We start from the raw sequence: 15000 nt of genomic DNA, 5'->3' as shown, positions 1-15000 counted from the left end.
CAAAGCATTGTAAATTTTTAAAGTTTGATAGTTCATTGATGATGTATTTTCTTCAGTATCTTAACCTTTTATGCTCTGATTTTAACCACAGTATTTTTTTAAGGCTTTTCATCTGGTTGTAACTGATGCAGTAACAACCATTCCTCATTTCAATTTAGCTCGCAAGTTTTTATACTTGTAATAGTGCAAGTTTCTTACATCTCTAAGCCTTTACGTATAAATTTGTCTGACAATTATATACATAATAAACTTTGTAGCATCTAATGTTGTTTCTTTAGCAATGGTGTAAATGTTTACAGGACACCTTTTTCTTGTAATTATATTAGCTGTGTTCTATCCAGATCCATCCCAACTTGCTGCAATCTGATGGAATATCTAGTATCCTAGTTGTAACTTGGTAATGTCTTAGTGTTGAGTAATTGCTCCTTTTGTACAAAAATAACAACAAACCTGTACAATATTTGTTCCAACAAGATAAAGATTGAAGTGGCTCTTGCTAGGAAGGCCTACAGATTCCGTCTAGTTACATAGAGATTTGTTAACCTCATCCAGAGAGCCATATAATGCGAAAACCATTAGTAAACATTTAGGTTTCTAGTAATGCATATTGATATTCAGAGGTATTCATCCTTTTATACCAGTATAGTTTGGGTTATATTCTTTCTATTTCTCTTCCTCCTCCTCTTCTAGGAATGTTCATTGGAAAGGTTATTTTATTTGAATATTTTATTGCACCCAGACCACTGTATAGTTGGATTTCAGGATTTTGAATTGTCAAACTTTTTGACAATAATGCTATTGTCCTTTATATAAATATATATATATATATATATATATATATATATATATATATATATATATATATATATATATATATATACATATATATACATATATATATATATACATATATATACATATATATATATATACATATATATATATATACATATATATATATATACATATATATACATATAGATACATATATATATATACATACATATATACATACATATAGATACATATATATATACATACATATATACATACATATATATAAATATATATATATATATACACATACATATATATATATACATATATATTATATATATACATATATATACATATATATACATATATATAAGATACATATATATATATATAAATATATATATATATATATATATATATATATATATATATATATAATTTTTTTTATTTTTATTATATTTTATTTATTTTTTATTTTTTTTATTATTATTATTTTTTTTATGTATAAAGGGATGGAATTGTCCCATATTGTTGAATCTGTAATATCCAGGAGTTCTTATTAAATCCTTATCTGCCCCAGATTGTTAGTAACCTGGGAGCAACCCCTTATAAAAAGTTGGAATAAACAATTCAGAGTTGAAACATGAGATATTTGATGGAATTTCTACCTCTTACAATACTTAGAGATTGATATACTCACAAGAAAGTTGTGGTTGTATTGCTTAGCAAGTCTTACAAAAGATGTGGGAGGGGAAAGGAAGGGTGTTGGTGTGGTTTAGAGCTGATGCCTAATGCTAGTACTGCCAAATACCAAAACACTTTACTTGCACTAAACCATGAAAATACCATTAGAACTAGTGTTTCTACTACTAATGATGATAATTGTTGTATAGAGAAGAATAAGATTCACAGTAGCAGATTTCCAAATCAAATTATAAAAAATTATGCAGAAAATTCTAAGCACAAACGACACCTGCCATCTTTCTTATGCTGTGTGTTTTTATCTGTTGTTTAGTTTCCTACAATAGATTCACACGCTGTACTGTATAGTTGTTAACACTTTTGTTTGGTCTGTTAATATTTTGTTAGTAAGCAAATTATACACCAATTGTATAGTATCTTAGAACTTGTTATGAGGTAAAAATAGATTCTCTTCTTTGATTACCTCTCCCTCCTCTTTGTTATTTCCATAACAGCTTAGTCAAGAATAGGCATATTACAGACAGATGGAGAGGAGAATTAAGATTTTTTGTTTTTATCACTGAGGGAAAAATAACAGATACAAAGATTTGACCTTTGTACAGAGGTTGTATTGTGCAAAAGAAAAATGTATATTTCCTTAAAGCTTTATCACACTAGCACTTTTTCTGTAAATTTTTGCTTTTCCGTTTGAACTTTCCATATAGAAATGGACTGACCTTCTCCCATTACCAAGGTAGTATTACGGCCTTTAACATTACTGCAAGGTCAGTGACTGTTGTAGCTCTCATATTAAAGTGCGGTAAGATTGAGATAGGGATTTTTTTGTAATGTGATGATGTTTTTGAGTTGTTGAATGATAAATGAATGAGGACATTGAGACAGTGACAAAAGGAGAGGGATTTTCCAGAGTGTGCTGCAAGAATTGTTTGAGATGAAGCCAGCTGACATCAGTTAGTTTGTTGTATAAATCTTCACAAGTTTATTGAATAACCAACTCATTTTTATATTCATCATACTTGTGTATGTGGTAGATATGAGTTTGGAGATATTATTCTACTAGTACAGTTTTTGAAGGAAAATCTAGAATTATGTCCAGTATAGTTCTCTAAAATATCAATTTTGGACAAATGGACCACCTAGATAAAGCCTGCAAAAGACAGTGCTTCCTATCCATGTACAGAATCTTTATATAGTTTTGGAATTTCTGATTTCACAGGATTTATAGTGAATTGTGTTTATGCCATATATAAAAGGGCTATTCCGAGTTGAATTGGAGCATATTGTATGTGTGGGTGGGAGTGGGTGGAGGTGCAGGTGTGTGATTTTGTAGTGTTTAAAACGGATTCATTTGTTTTTTGGTCTTTAAAATCTTCAAAAGTATTTTAATTTTATGAAATATTAATGTCTTTTTTATGAATGTTGTCAAGATAATGCATGATCTAGACATTAAGCTCAGCCAAACTGAAGTCTGGTTTCATTCTTTAGCTCTGGAAAGCTTTTGCTGTGAGTCACTGTTATTTCTACCTCCATCAACAACACTGTGTGGAATTACTGTCAAAATTTATATATAGATAAATGGAGATATAGAGCAATTTTATTTATGACGGCTTGATACATTCAACGTGCTCATTTTCCTGGTTTTATCATTCAGTTGAAAGAGTATGCACTTAGACAATTGGTTGTATTAAAATAACATATAATTTTTACTTAATCCAGGGTTTCATGATTGGGAGCCATTGTTGAATGTTCACATGTGCAAGATGTGCATTGATTGGTAAGATTGACCATTATTTTCAGTTTCCTGGCATTTGGGCAAGAGTTGTAGTTAACATCTAACTGAATTTTACAGATCCTGGGAGGAGGGTTGGAAGACCTCGGAAAAATGCGGACCCTGATGCACCTGCTCCAAGGGGGCGGCCTCAGAAACGGGCTCGGGTTGACAGGGACGACAGTCCAGCGACAGTGAAGAAAGAGAAGAACGTTTCATCAGTATTGGTGGTGGATGATGGCATGTCGGAAGGCCTTCACATGACTACCAGCCAAGTTTCAGCTTTGAGTGCCTTGGTAGCATGTCGAGAGTGTGGAGAGGCAGTGAGAATAGGAGTCAGACCAACAACAAAGGGCATGATTTCAGAGTTTACTGTGTCTTGCACAGTCTGTGAGGATAGCAAATCAACAAACACTCCCAACCTGATTCGTGAACGGAAAAGAAAACGAGAAAAGAAGGACGCAATTCTTCAGAAAACGGAAAACATAAATTATGCACATGTTGCTGCATTTTTAGATAATGGCCTTGGATACAGTGGGCTACGTCACTACTGCAAGTATTTCAATGCTAGATGCCTTAATGAGGCCACTTTTATTGTTTATGCAAGACAGGTCATAAATGACGTTGTTACAGATACAGAGGACAGCTTGCTATTTTCTGTTGGCATTGTCAGAGAAGTTTTTAAGAGCCATCTAGAAACAGACGGCTTAATTGATCTTACAGTTGCCTTTACAACCACTTATCACCAGTGGGGTAGTGATTTCTGCCTAGTAGCTGGGGCAGTTATTGAACTGACCACAGGCCTTGTATTGGACTATGATGTGGCCAATATGTATTGTCATGTATGCAAAATAAATGCCAAAAAAATAGTATCCATGTCCCCAGCAGAAATGACAGAGTGGTTCAACAAGCATCAAGATACCTGTGAAATACGAGAATGGTGTGATGAGTTAGATCATGATGCAGAGGAAGGAGTAAGAGAGATTGAACCCAAGTACTTGGAATGCTTCATTGCCAAGAAAATATGGTCAAGATCTATTGAAAAATATGGTTTCCGGTATACCACACTCATTCATGAAAGTGATGAGAAGATTCATGAGGAGCTGTCAAAGGCTGCTGTTTATGGTGATGTACCCATTTTGATTGACAGTACCTCTTCATGCTTTAGCAGAAGGAAGAGTGAACATGCCCGGACATCCTTCCAGACCAAATTAAAAGCAAAGTGCCCTAGGGAGAGAGTGCAGACCAAAGATAGAATCATGTATGTTTATGCTATGTCCATTCCGGAGTACAATAAATTTGCTATATCATCTAATTTTAAGCTAAGGCAACTGGTAAAGGAAATGGAAAGTGCTGCAGAAGAACCAAGCATGATACTTGGCCAGCCTGTGGAGGATCTAGAGGAAGAAATGTCTGAAATCAAAGCAATGAAGCTAGAGCAGGCAAATGGACAAAGTGGTAATGCAAATGAGACTGGGGAGGGATATGAAGATGAAGATGAAGAAATGGAAGAGGAAGGAGTTGAGCAGGAGGAAATGGGAGGCCAAGAGGGGGAAGAAATGGAAGGTGAGGAAGATGAAGAGCTTGAGGGTCAGGAGGAGGAGGAGGAGGAAGAGGAATTAGAAGGCCAGGAAGAAGAAGGCTTAGAGGGACAGGAGGAAGTGGAGGATATTGAGGGACAAGAGGAAGAGGAAGAACTAGAAAGTCAAGAAGAGGAAGGAAATCCAGAGGAAATTATTAGCGTTCAAGGAAAGGAAGCAGTAAAAGAAGTTGGAAGGCTAATAAAACAAGAGAAAGTTGAAGAGTCCTTGAAAGTATCCCAGGAAAAGGTGACAGCAGGATCAGCTGGGGAGGCAAAGAAAGTCCCAGAAAAAACAGTATCAGTGAGTGAAGGTGCGAGCAAAGAGAGCAAGAGTGGGGAGAGTAGTGCCACCAGTAAACAGAGTGAATCAAAATGATATGTAATGCCCCATGTACATATCCCAAGATTTATCCCATGTCAAGATTTTGCACAGTTATGATGTATAGAAATCTTTTATGAGGGCACTTCTGTTTGGACATGCAAGTTTATTTTGGGGTTGACACATGAAGCTAGTGCTGCCCAGAGTTCTCAAATGCACATCATCATCTTGGGTGGTGACAGTAAACAAGTTTCATTTTATTGATAGACTAGTGTTATTTACTTTTCATTTGAAATCTTTTTATGTAAGTTATTTTTTATGCATACTCGTGTTAGTTTAAACTTCTATATTCATATCAAATGGTTAAATCTTCATTCACAGATGTGAAAGCAGAAAAAAACATTCCTGAATGCAGAACCTTTCACATATGATTGGTTAAGGAAACTGTGCAGTGAAATTATCCTGCATGGATATCCTTTGGCTGTGCTAATTGAGCTAATCATTGCCAATCCCAAGAGTTGGATGATATATAACTATTTGCTGATACAAATTGCTGTCATATTATTTATAGTTACGGACAGACCAGTAGTAAAAAGTATTTGACATATATCTTATTAAATAAAGATTTGCCTTTTAAAAGGTGTCTGTGGTATTTTTGTATCAGTAGATAGTAGAAGTGGGCAAATGTGTAATCCACATTTTCAGTATAGATTTATAACAATAATTGTTATTTAGGTCAATAAGGCAAGCAGTTATCGAACACTTGGTGCATATGCATCATTGCAGTCATTCAGTAATCACTACTTGTACACCAATAAATTATGTTTTAGTAGAATAAAAGTTTCTTAAGATATTTTTTCTTCAATATCCTCTTCTACGCTTCTTTAGACCCATATTTTACCATCTTTCACTTCACCTTTAACATTTGGACATATCAACCAAAATACGCCACTGATGACAGATGTTGATGCAGATCAGTCAGTCCTGAACAGCCTTCATACTCCATTTGCTATTTCCTCTTTATCCTTTTCACTACCATACTAACAATGCTCTACAACCTTTATCTAACATATTTTGTCCCAATTGTTAACTCATTTGTAACCCTTTTAATACAATACTCTATCATAATTCTGTATTACTTTTTAGCCCCCAAGCCTCACCCAGTTGCTATATTTTGTATATGCTGCTAATAACCTTAGATGTTGATGCAACAATTTTTTTAAAATAAATATATAAGTACTATCCACTTCAGAAGGTATGAGAGCCGTGTGGAAAGACACTTGTACCAGTCATAAATGGCCTAGGTTAATGGATAATGTTTGAAACTAATAAATGTGCTAATCAAATATGTAGCACTATGGTAAAGTACTGTGACGGAAAAGGTAAAAATATTATCAATTAGAATAAAATGTGTCAAAGGTTATTGTGTTTTATAGGATATAATAGAAAAGGGTAAAAAAAAGGGGTGCAATTTTAGGTTGTCTGGTCTGACAAGTAAGGTGAGGTGGTAAAGATTGGAGTGTGGATTTAGACTGGAAAAGGTAGAGTAGTAGTAGAGGTAGGATGGTTCAGGGTAGAGGGAAGAGATGCTGATGGATGTATCAGCATAATCTACTTGCTGACTACACTGTACTGAAACTGTCTCCATCTCCCTGGCAGATTGCCCTGTCCGTAACGCAATGGTCAGACTGAATTATTTATTTCCCCCCCAATCCCATGCCCATTGTTGTCAAGGGGGGGATAGGAGACAGGGACTGAGGCCCAAAGGGGTGAATCGCCTTGGTCCACATCCTTGTGCTGAAAGGATGACTTTGTCAGTCATGAATGGCCTTCATACTCTGCTATTCCTTCTTAACCACTTTTGACGACTAACATATTTTGTCTGCTCCCCCCCCCTCCCTACTTCTTTTGCCATATTAATTTGTCATAATGCTGCAAGACCTTTCCTTACATTGCACTTCATTCCCAAGACTTGCCATATTGCTATATTTTGGTTGTGTAAAGGATAAAGAGGAGCAAAGGGAGTGCTAAGGCCCTTCAAGACTGATACAAAGCCAGTCTTTCATCCTTCCAGCATGGCTTTCACACTTTAGGAAGTGGATAGAAAAGAAGGGAAAAGAGAAGTGGAGAAGAAAAGACCATCCAAAATTTGTTGAGGGGAGGGCTGAGGTCTACGGCAGGGGTAATCCTGTACATTGGGCCTCATCCGCATCTCCTAAACACCTTGATAACAAGAAGCAAGGAAGGGGGGGGGTAATTTTGGTTGATAGCTCCCCCCTTGCTGCTTCTTGTTGTAGGGGGGCTTGTGAGACAGGGTCAGAATTCTAATGTAAGGGATCACCCTCACCTTGGACCATACCCATTGTCTCAACTAATTTTGCATGGTCTTTTCTTCTCCCCCTTTCCTTTTCTTAATCCTCTTCTGTCCACATCCTGGTGTAGCCCTATAGAAAGGTACAGTAAGGGGTAGTGAAGAGTAGTTGAGTTAGTAGTTGCTATGCGTCAACTATCTAGAGTAATATTGAAAAGGTTAAAGATAGGTAAAGGTGTTGATGAATGGGGTTAGGTAAGGGGATTAGATCAAGTGAAGGATATGTATGCATCTGAGGAAGGAAAAAAGGTTGTCAAAGCAGAGTGTGGGAATTGCATATATAAGCTACTTCTGTATTCCATACCTCTTAATAGCATGGGATTAGGGGGACTGTTCCCATCAGTTAGGATATTTATTATCCTTTGAGTAGGGACTGGAAATAAGGTCAAATACAGAAGTACTGTACTCCTCAAAATTACTTGTAAATTTCATTATTAAAGATAACATTCCATGTTTACTTTTAAAATCTATTTGTATTATTATTATTATTATTATTATTATTATTTTATGATTATTAAGGTAGGGAAAAAAAACAACTGCAATATGTCCCTTTGTCTAAAATATTTCTCCAGCTATGACTAACAACAGTAAATAAGTGATGATTTAATTACAACTGTTATCCCTCCCAAGGGTATAATATTCATACAAGTCTATATCAAGCAATGTTTCAAGCATATAAATTTTAGACATTTTTAGATATAAAGTAAGGCCACAGTTCTTGAACATACAGATTTAGGTATATAAACTGGGGTAGGAGAGGGATTGCATAGGTTACCATGTTCTTGAGTTGGTTTTATCCAATTATTTTCAAACTTTTTTCCACTTGAGTATCTATAAAGATTAACAAATACATGGTTGAATGGTTGGTGAATTTTGTAACAAAAAAAAAAAAAAAAAAAAAAGAATACAAAATAATGTTTGAGCAAAGTACAGATTCAAGTCTTTTAACTTAATCATATTTATATTTCTCCTACTTTTTCATAAAAAAATGATAAACAGGCAAAATTCAGAATCAATATATAATAAATGTACAAGCTTAACAGCAACATACTTCTGACTAAAATCTAAGTTAAATTACAAATTACAGAAACTGTTGTGAATGGAAAATATAAGCAAACTACATAGATGAAACATGTACCTTATTACATTACAATTTCTAACCATTAATGTGTCAATTTAATGTTCTAACAAAAATATAAAAATTAAATTATTCATGATCCCTTCCACTTTCATTTCATTTTCTCTAGTTATGACAGTATTCTAATATGATTAAAACATAATATTAAAATCAATAGTAATACTAATAATGTCAAAAGTTATAACAAAACCAAAATGCTAAGAATTAATAAGTCTACTGACTTTGGAAGTTCTTGGTTTGGAAATTTTCTTCTTGATCCTTTGTTAGAGCATAAATCCCAGTGGAAAGAAAGAAAATGGGGCAAGAAGTATGTTATGTACTATGTATGTGCATACATAAATACGCACATATATTATACTAGTCATTTGAACCACATATTTTGTCTTTGCCATTCACATCATTCTATTGATGGTGATCTTTTAACACTGAATCTCATTGTAATGATGATTATCTGCACAGACAACCTTTCTCATCAATGTGATGAATTTGTTTTCTAATCTTCCTCTCTTCTTTCTGGATCAGGCATCCTGGAATATGTCAAAAGTTAATGATATCCAGCCCATTCTTAAGAAAATTTAAAATACTAAAATAATTCCTTTAGCACCAATACTTAAATAATTTTCAAACCAAATTACAATAAATGACAAAGGAAAGTATAATCTCTTAATTTTTCATTGACATAAGTTTAATTATTTGCAACTCACCTGTATATATTAACATTTGGATGTTCTGCCTTATTGAGTTCCAATGGTGTAAGGTAAATGTACTGAGTCTTGGAATCTGCAATATCAATCATCATGTCCATACTTTGCTTTCTTGCTACGATATCCTGCAAGAGGAGGTAGCAGTTAGTCATTAAAGTTGATTGAATTAAATGAAAAAATAATAGACTGGACTATAGCCCACCTTTTCCCTGATTCTTGACATAATGGCTATAGCAATCAGGAAGAATATGGAAGAAGATTGCCATTAACTAGCATGGCATAGACTGTAAACAAAAGAGAAACAATACTATGTTTCCATTTCTATTTTTTATGTGGAAAGGATACAGATGACTAAATGTTTAATGTTTAATGTTTGAAACAAATAAATATGCTAGACATCTAAGGTCATATAGCCCTATGGTAAAGTATTGTATCTAAAAGGGCAAGGGAGAGTTAAAGATTATGATAAAATGTGTTAAATATCGTAGGTTTGAGAGCGTTATAGGATAGTATGGTAGTGAAAAAGGAAAAAGGGGAGCAAGTGAACTAGAGCAGAAATTAGTAGAAAGGGGAGGGTTAAAAAAGTAGGGCGACTGAGTAAATTATACTGTATCTGTGACTGGGGAAGGTATAGGAAAAATGTTCAAGGAAGAATAGAGATGGCTGCAGGAAAAGTAGAAGAATCCAGGGAGAGGGGAAGGTGTTAGATATCAAAGATCAAAGATGTCAAAGGGTGTTACAGAAAAGTATGGTAACAAATAGGGAAAGGAGGGAAATAAATGAAGGAGAGCAGGGATTAGTAAAATGGGAAAGATTAAGGAGGTAGAGCGATTAAGTGAATTGTATTGTAGCTGTGACTGCGGAAGGAATAGGGATAATAGGTGATAACGGTAGATATGGTTGTCTTAGTAGTAGGGGGTTAGGTATCTGAGGGTTGAGATAACGGTGAAGGAGTAGGTGAAGGAATAGTGTCTGTGGCTTCAATATGGAATGTGAGGTCTGAGGAAGGGTACTGTGATAAAAGACATTCATGTGTGTATCCAGGAGGGAGTGGGGGGATAGTTGGGAAGGTTGGGGTTTTGGGTGGTTGAGAGGATGAGGTATGTGGAAAAGGTTGGGTTTTGGTTTGGGTGGGTGGGAAAGGGGTAGGGGGAACAGGATTAGGGGGAATATAAGGGGGTAGAGCAACTCAGTGAATTGCAGTGTATCTGTGACTGAGGAAGAAATAGGGACATTTGTCAAGGAAAACAGAGGTGGCTGTTGTAGAAGTAGGTGAAGAATCCAGAGGATAAGAAAGGGGGACTGGGGAAAGTGGTGAAGTATCAGGAAGAATGTCTGGAGGGAAGAGGTCTGGAGAAGGAAACTGATGTGAGTATTCAAGTGGAAGTAGTAGAGAGGGTGGGAGGGTGTAGGGAATTTGAGGAGGAGGAGGAGGATGGATATCTGCAAATAATTCAAATGTATAAAAAGTAACAACAGAGCAATTGGGGGGTTGATGAGGGAGCAGTGTTCCCTTGGGTCATCTTTAGGAAGTTTTGGATGTCTTCAAGGGTTTATGAATGGGAGTTGGGTGAAGAGGACAGAAACAAAGGTTCTCTTATGAGGAAGAGAGGGGGAGATAAAATACATCTGAGGAACAGATGAAGAGGAAGGTGTAGGAGAGAATGTAGAAAGAGAGGGTGGAGTGGAACCTTTAGATTGTCAGGTACTACAAAAAAAGTAAGGAGGAGGGGTAGGTATCGGGGTAGTGGTAGAGATTGGGGGAATAGGGTGAGTAGACGTAGGATGGTTTAAGGCATAGGGGAGAGGTACCTGGGGAGATGTAGAAATATCTTGTGAAGATGGTGGGAGAGCAGAGCGATAGACTGTTTTGGAAAAAGTTGAGAGAGAAGAACCTCGTTGTCATGCTTCTTGTCTGGTTTAAATCTGAGGACTGCTACCTTACATTCAAACTTATAAGCAGAGCAGCTCCTATAAAATACATTATGAGAGTCTCCACAAATGCCACATGTACATGACTGAGTAGGGCAATTTGAACTGTCACGACCAGGTTGGGCACTTGGAGGGCAGCGGGCTGTGGAGCGACAATGTTTGACTAGGTGGCCAAAATGCCAACATTTCTGACAGTGATGAGGAAGGGGTCGATATGGTTGGACATGATCAGACAATCCACCAATATAAACCTCATGGGGGAGGTCTTGTCTATGGAAGCTAATCTTGGCAATATTGACATGGGTCTTACATTGGCCTCTGGTAGGAATAGTGTAACATTGTACTGCCACTGCATCATATTCAGCAAGGCAGGAAAGTAGGTCTTTTCATGGTCTGACCAGTCCTTGTTGTAGATAGGACAAGCATTTGGGGGAATAGACACAGTTCCAGTACAAGTGTTAAGAAAGGGGTGAGGTTCAGCAGGAATGGGTTTGCTAGTAAGGTCAGTTAGGGCAGTTAGTGCACAACCTTGAGATTCAGATGTAACTGTGACAAGGGTATTCTTAGAAATGGGGGCTGTAGGGGGAATCACAAAGAATCGATCCTATTTGACTGGGCCAAAGAGAGTTCTCAGAAAGTTTGTAGAGGTAGAGGCAGTAGAAGGATGAGGGCAAAAGGAAGATGGGGTGGTGTTGAGTGGTGTAGCTCAGCAGGGGGGAGGACAATAAGGATGAATAGTAGTAGTAAGGGAAGAAGGGGTTGACATTGAAGAGGACTGTGCAGCAGATGAAGATATATATATATATATATATATATATATATATTGGGATACAGCCTCTGGGGTATTATACATAAAGATTTTACTAAGCTTACCATAAAAACATCAAATTCATCAAGAATTCTTATTGGCGAGTCCATAACTTCCCAGAGAGCCAGGATGAATGACACAGTGCAGAAGGACCGTTCTCCTCCTGACATCATGGCTAATGTCTGCTGTGCACCTTTCTCACTCTTTTTGTTTTTGCTGTTTTTCCAACAGAGAACAAAGGACAACATTCATAATTAATTACTTGTATCTTTTATTCCTGGCACACAAGGTATATTGGGTAATATTACGGCAATAAAATATGTATACGTATATATGCACATAAGATAGAAAAAATCATATACATAAATACATAGACAGATATACAATTAAACCCTGAAGTTTGTAGAACACTTACTGTAGCTCACTAACTGTATCATGATCACCTTTACTTCCTGACTTGACAACCCTCATTGTTAGGATTTCCTTTTCAAAGTCGAAGTGTAATGATCCCTGAAAAAAAAAGCAATCTTACATAATTTCTCTGGAATGATAAGACACATATGAAGTACAAATGCTCATCATCTCCACCCAATTATGTCCACTTTTTGGCAACATACTCTCCCCCTAATGTTTTTCAAGCACTGAACATGGATGGCCCTCTAACCTCTCCCTTCTCCCTGAAAATCTTAAAGTAACCTCCCTCTTTTACGGTACCCTTTCAACTGTTTGGCACTCTCCCCTCTCCCTCACAATTTCACTTACATGAAGATTGCGAAAACTTAGCCTATTTCTGAAGTATGATTTTATCATTATGGATGTAAATCGCCGGAAACATCCATATTCTTGTTGTCTTTTCTCGAGACTCTGCTGTATAAGCTGTTAGGAAGAAGAGATACTTCAGAACCTTTGGAAAATATGTAAAATGTTAATACAACCATTATAAAGATATATATATATATAATGTATTCTTTACCATCTTTTTCAGTACTAAACATACAAACCTCTAAAAGATTGGAATGTCCCTCTAGTGCTTTGATGATGCCTGAGTACCTCTGTTGGACTTCCTTGTACTTCTGCGCTATTTCTACTGGGTCACCTCTTTCAGCTTCCTCTTTGCTTAATCTTGCTTCAAGAGCTTTGTACTGACTATTTACATCTTTAGCACTCCTAGAAAAATATTCCACATGTTATAGTATTCATAATGCTTAAACCCTAAAGAGTAATATTAATAATAACAATAATCATGCCCTGTACTCTTAGTGCAATAGAGGGAAGACCATCTGATAATAAACTCAATAATGTGAAATTATACCGACCAATTTTTAAATATTCACATCATTTACTATTTGTATAGGCAGAACTAACAAACTCTGAAATTTAAACAAAGAAACTATAAACTTTGAATATATTGAACATTATTCATGGTGACAAATGTAAAAGGTATGAATGAAAATTATTATCTTCACAATATATCTTTGTCAGAAATATATGCATTTCTGACAAATATATATTCGAAAGCAGTTAAATACAACTCTTGTATTGTGAAAATTCTCATTCTCATTTATATCTTTTCTACATTTGAAAATACTATCATATGCTGCCAGATAAATGTCTGTAGTATTGAGAATTTTATTTGCACATAGATGGCTTTAGAAGTGTGCTCTGCCACCAAGGAGCCAATTAGTAGGCCTAAATGTTTTTCTCACAATGTTAGTATCAATGTTGTTATCACTAACATTATGATAATGATAATACTTTAATCCCTATGATCCGGATGATGTAAAGCTCCCACCATGGAAAAATCTGGGCCAGGTGGTTAAATTGGCCGAGGGCCGGGCTGACACCAACTTGCCGTCATAGGTGAAGACCAGGGGGACAGAAAAGACTCACCACGAGTGCACAAACCTCTTGGAGTGTGATTTGACTCATAAGGCACTTAGAAGGGGGCTTTAGCATTATTCCCTTCAATACACAAATAGGGAATGTAATGTGCGTAAACTGTGACTGGAACAGCGCCGGCTCCAGGGAGGACACCATCTCCATACTGTACACCATATTCCTGGCCACTGTGCCTAGCGGTGCAGGTTGTATTATGGAAATCTGAATATTATAAAAAAAATGAGGTATATGACAAATAATCAAATGTTCCATACTTTTTCTTTTTCTAGCTAAACAGAGATGATATGGAGTACCATCTGGATAAAGCAAATCGAAAGACAAATATGAAGAACAGAAAATGGTAAAAATGCAAAAATAAAAGTTTACACAAAATAACTTTGCAAAATGGAAGCACCGGATCCAACGGATTAACCCATTAACGCCGTTATATTTTGAAGCCGAAAATAAAAGATTACGGGCAGTTACAAAATCAACGAGCAGGGCTGCCCTGGACTCTGCCTGCCTGCCCACCATGGCCCGCTGCTGTGTCGGAGTGCGAGCCCCGATACAGCTTCGCTTTGGCGGGACACCCAACAATGTGTATTTTTTCGGGTGTCTCATATGTGGGACACCCATCGTTAGTGGGTTAATAACAAGATGTTGATAACAATATGACTAGAAATAAAAAATAATTAAGAATCGTGCCAAAATTCAAGGAAAAGGATAAACAAGGGATATGGGTAGGACTAGTAATTGATCATAATAGATTAGATTGTGGAGCCATGCTGTGTAAAACCCAATTCATAAAAAAATTCACAGTAAATGTACTATGCATTTTTGCCATCCCAACCTGATGCAGCTGGGAATGGCACATACAAACTTGCTATCCCCACAGTGAGTTTGATTTACCCAATGCTGCCGGGTAAAAAAGTTTGGCAAGAGGATGTGATAACAGGATTGTTGGCGTGCATCGGCAGTTTTTTGTTTGCAACTGGCTTATTCAGTAGTTTGCAAGCGGCAT

General features: G+C 36.3%; 2 protein-coding genes across 3 annotated transcripts in view; one reads left to right on the top strand and one right to left on the bottom strand.

Moving 5' to 3' along the window:
* The window catches only part of LOC113812683 (uncharacterized), a 10228-nt gene extending 4229 nt beyond the window's left edge, over nucleotides 1-5999 (top strand). For both annotated transcript variants that reach the window (XM_027364610.2, XM_070133263.1), the window contains one exon: nucleotides 3329-5999. In XM_027364610.2, the coding sequence (XP_027220411.1) occupies nucleotides 3329-5205 (1877 nt within the window). In that variant the 3' untranslated portion in view covers nucleotides 5206-5999. The remainder of the gene's footprint in view (nucleotides 1-3328) is intronic.
* Nucleotides 6000-8061: 2062 nt separating this feature from the next.
* The window catches only part of SMC6 (Structural maintenance of chromosomes 6), a 34727-nt gene continuing 27788 nt past the window's right edge, over nucleotides 8062-15000 (bottom strand). Inside the window, exons 20-25 of the mRNA XM_027364620.2 lie at nucleotides 13103-13268; nucleotides 12864-12977; nucleotides 12517-12611; nucleotides 12167-12317; nucleotides 9362-9486; nucleotides 8062-9184 (exon numbers count right to left, since the gene is read on the bottom strand). Coding sequence (XP_027220421.2) covers nucleotides 9151-9184; nucleotides 9362-9486; nucleotides 12167-12317; nucleotides 12517-12611; nucleotides 12864-12977; nucleotides 13103-13268 — 685 coding nt within the window. The 3' untranslated portion in view covers nucleotides 8062-9150. The remainder of the gene's footprint in view (nucleotides 9185-9361; nucleotides 9487-12166; nucleotides 12318-12516; nucleotides 12612-12863; nucleotides 12978-13102; nucleotides 13269-15000) is intronic.

This window comes from Penaeus vannamei, chromosome 18, assembly GCF_042767895.1.
Source record: "Penaeus vannamei isolate JL-2024 chromosome 18, ASM4276789v1, whole genome shotgun sequence".
Taxonomy (NCBI): Eukaryota; Metazoa; Arthropoda; class Malacostraca; order Decapoda; family Penaeidae; genus Penaeus; species Penaeus vannamei.
The sequence above is the reverse complement of the archived record's forward strand: the minus strand, read 5'-3'. Positions and strand labels throughout refer to the sequence as shown.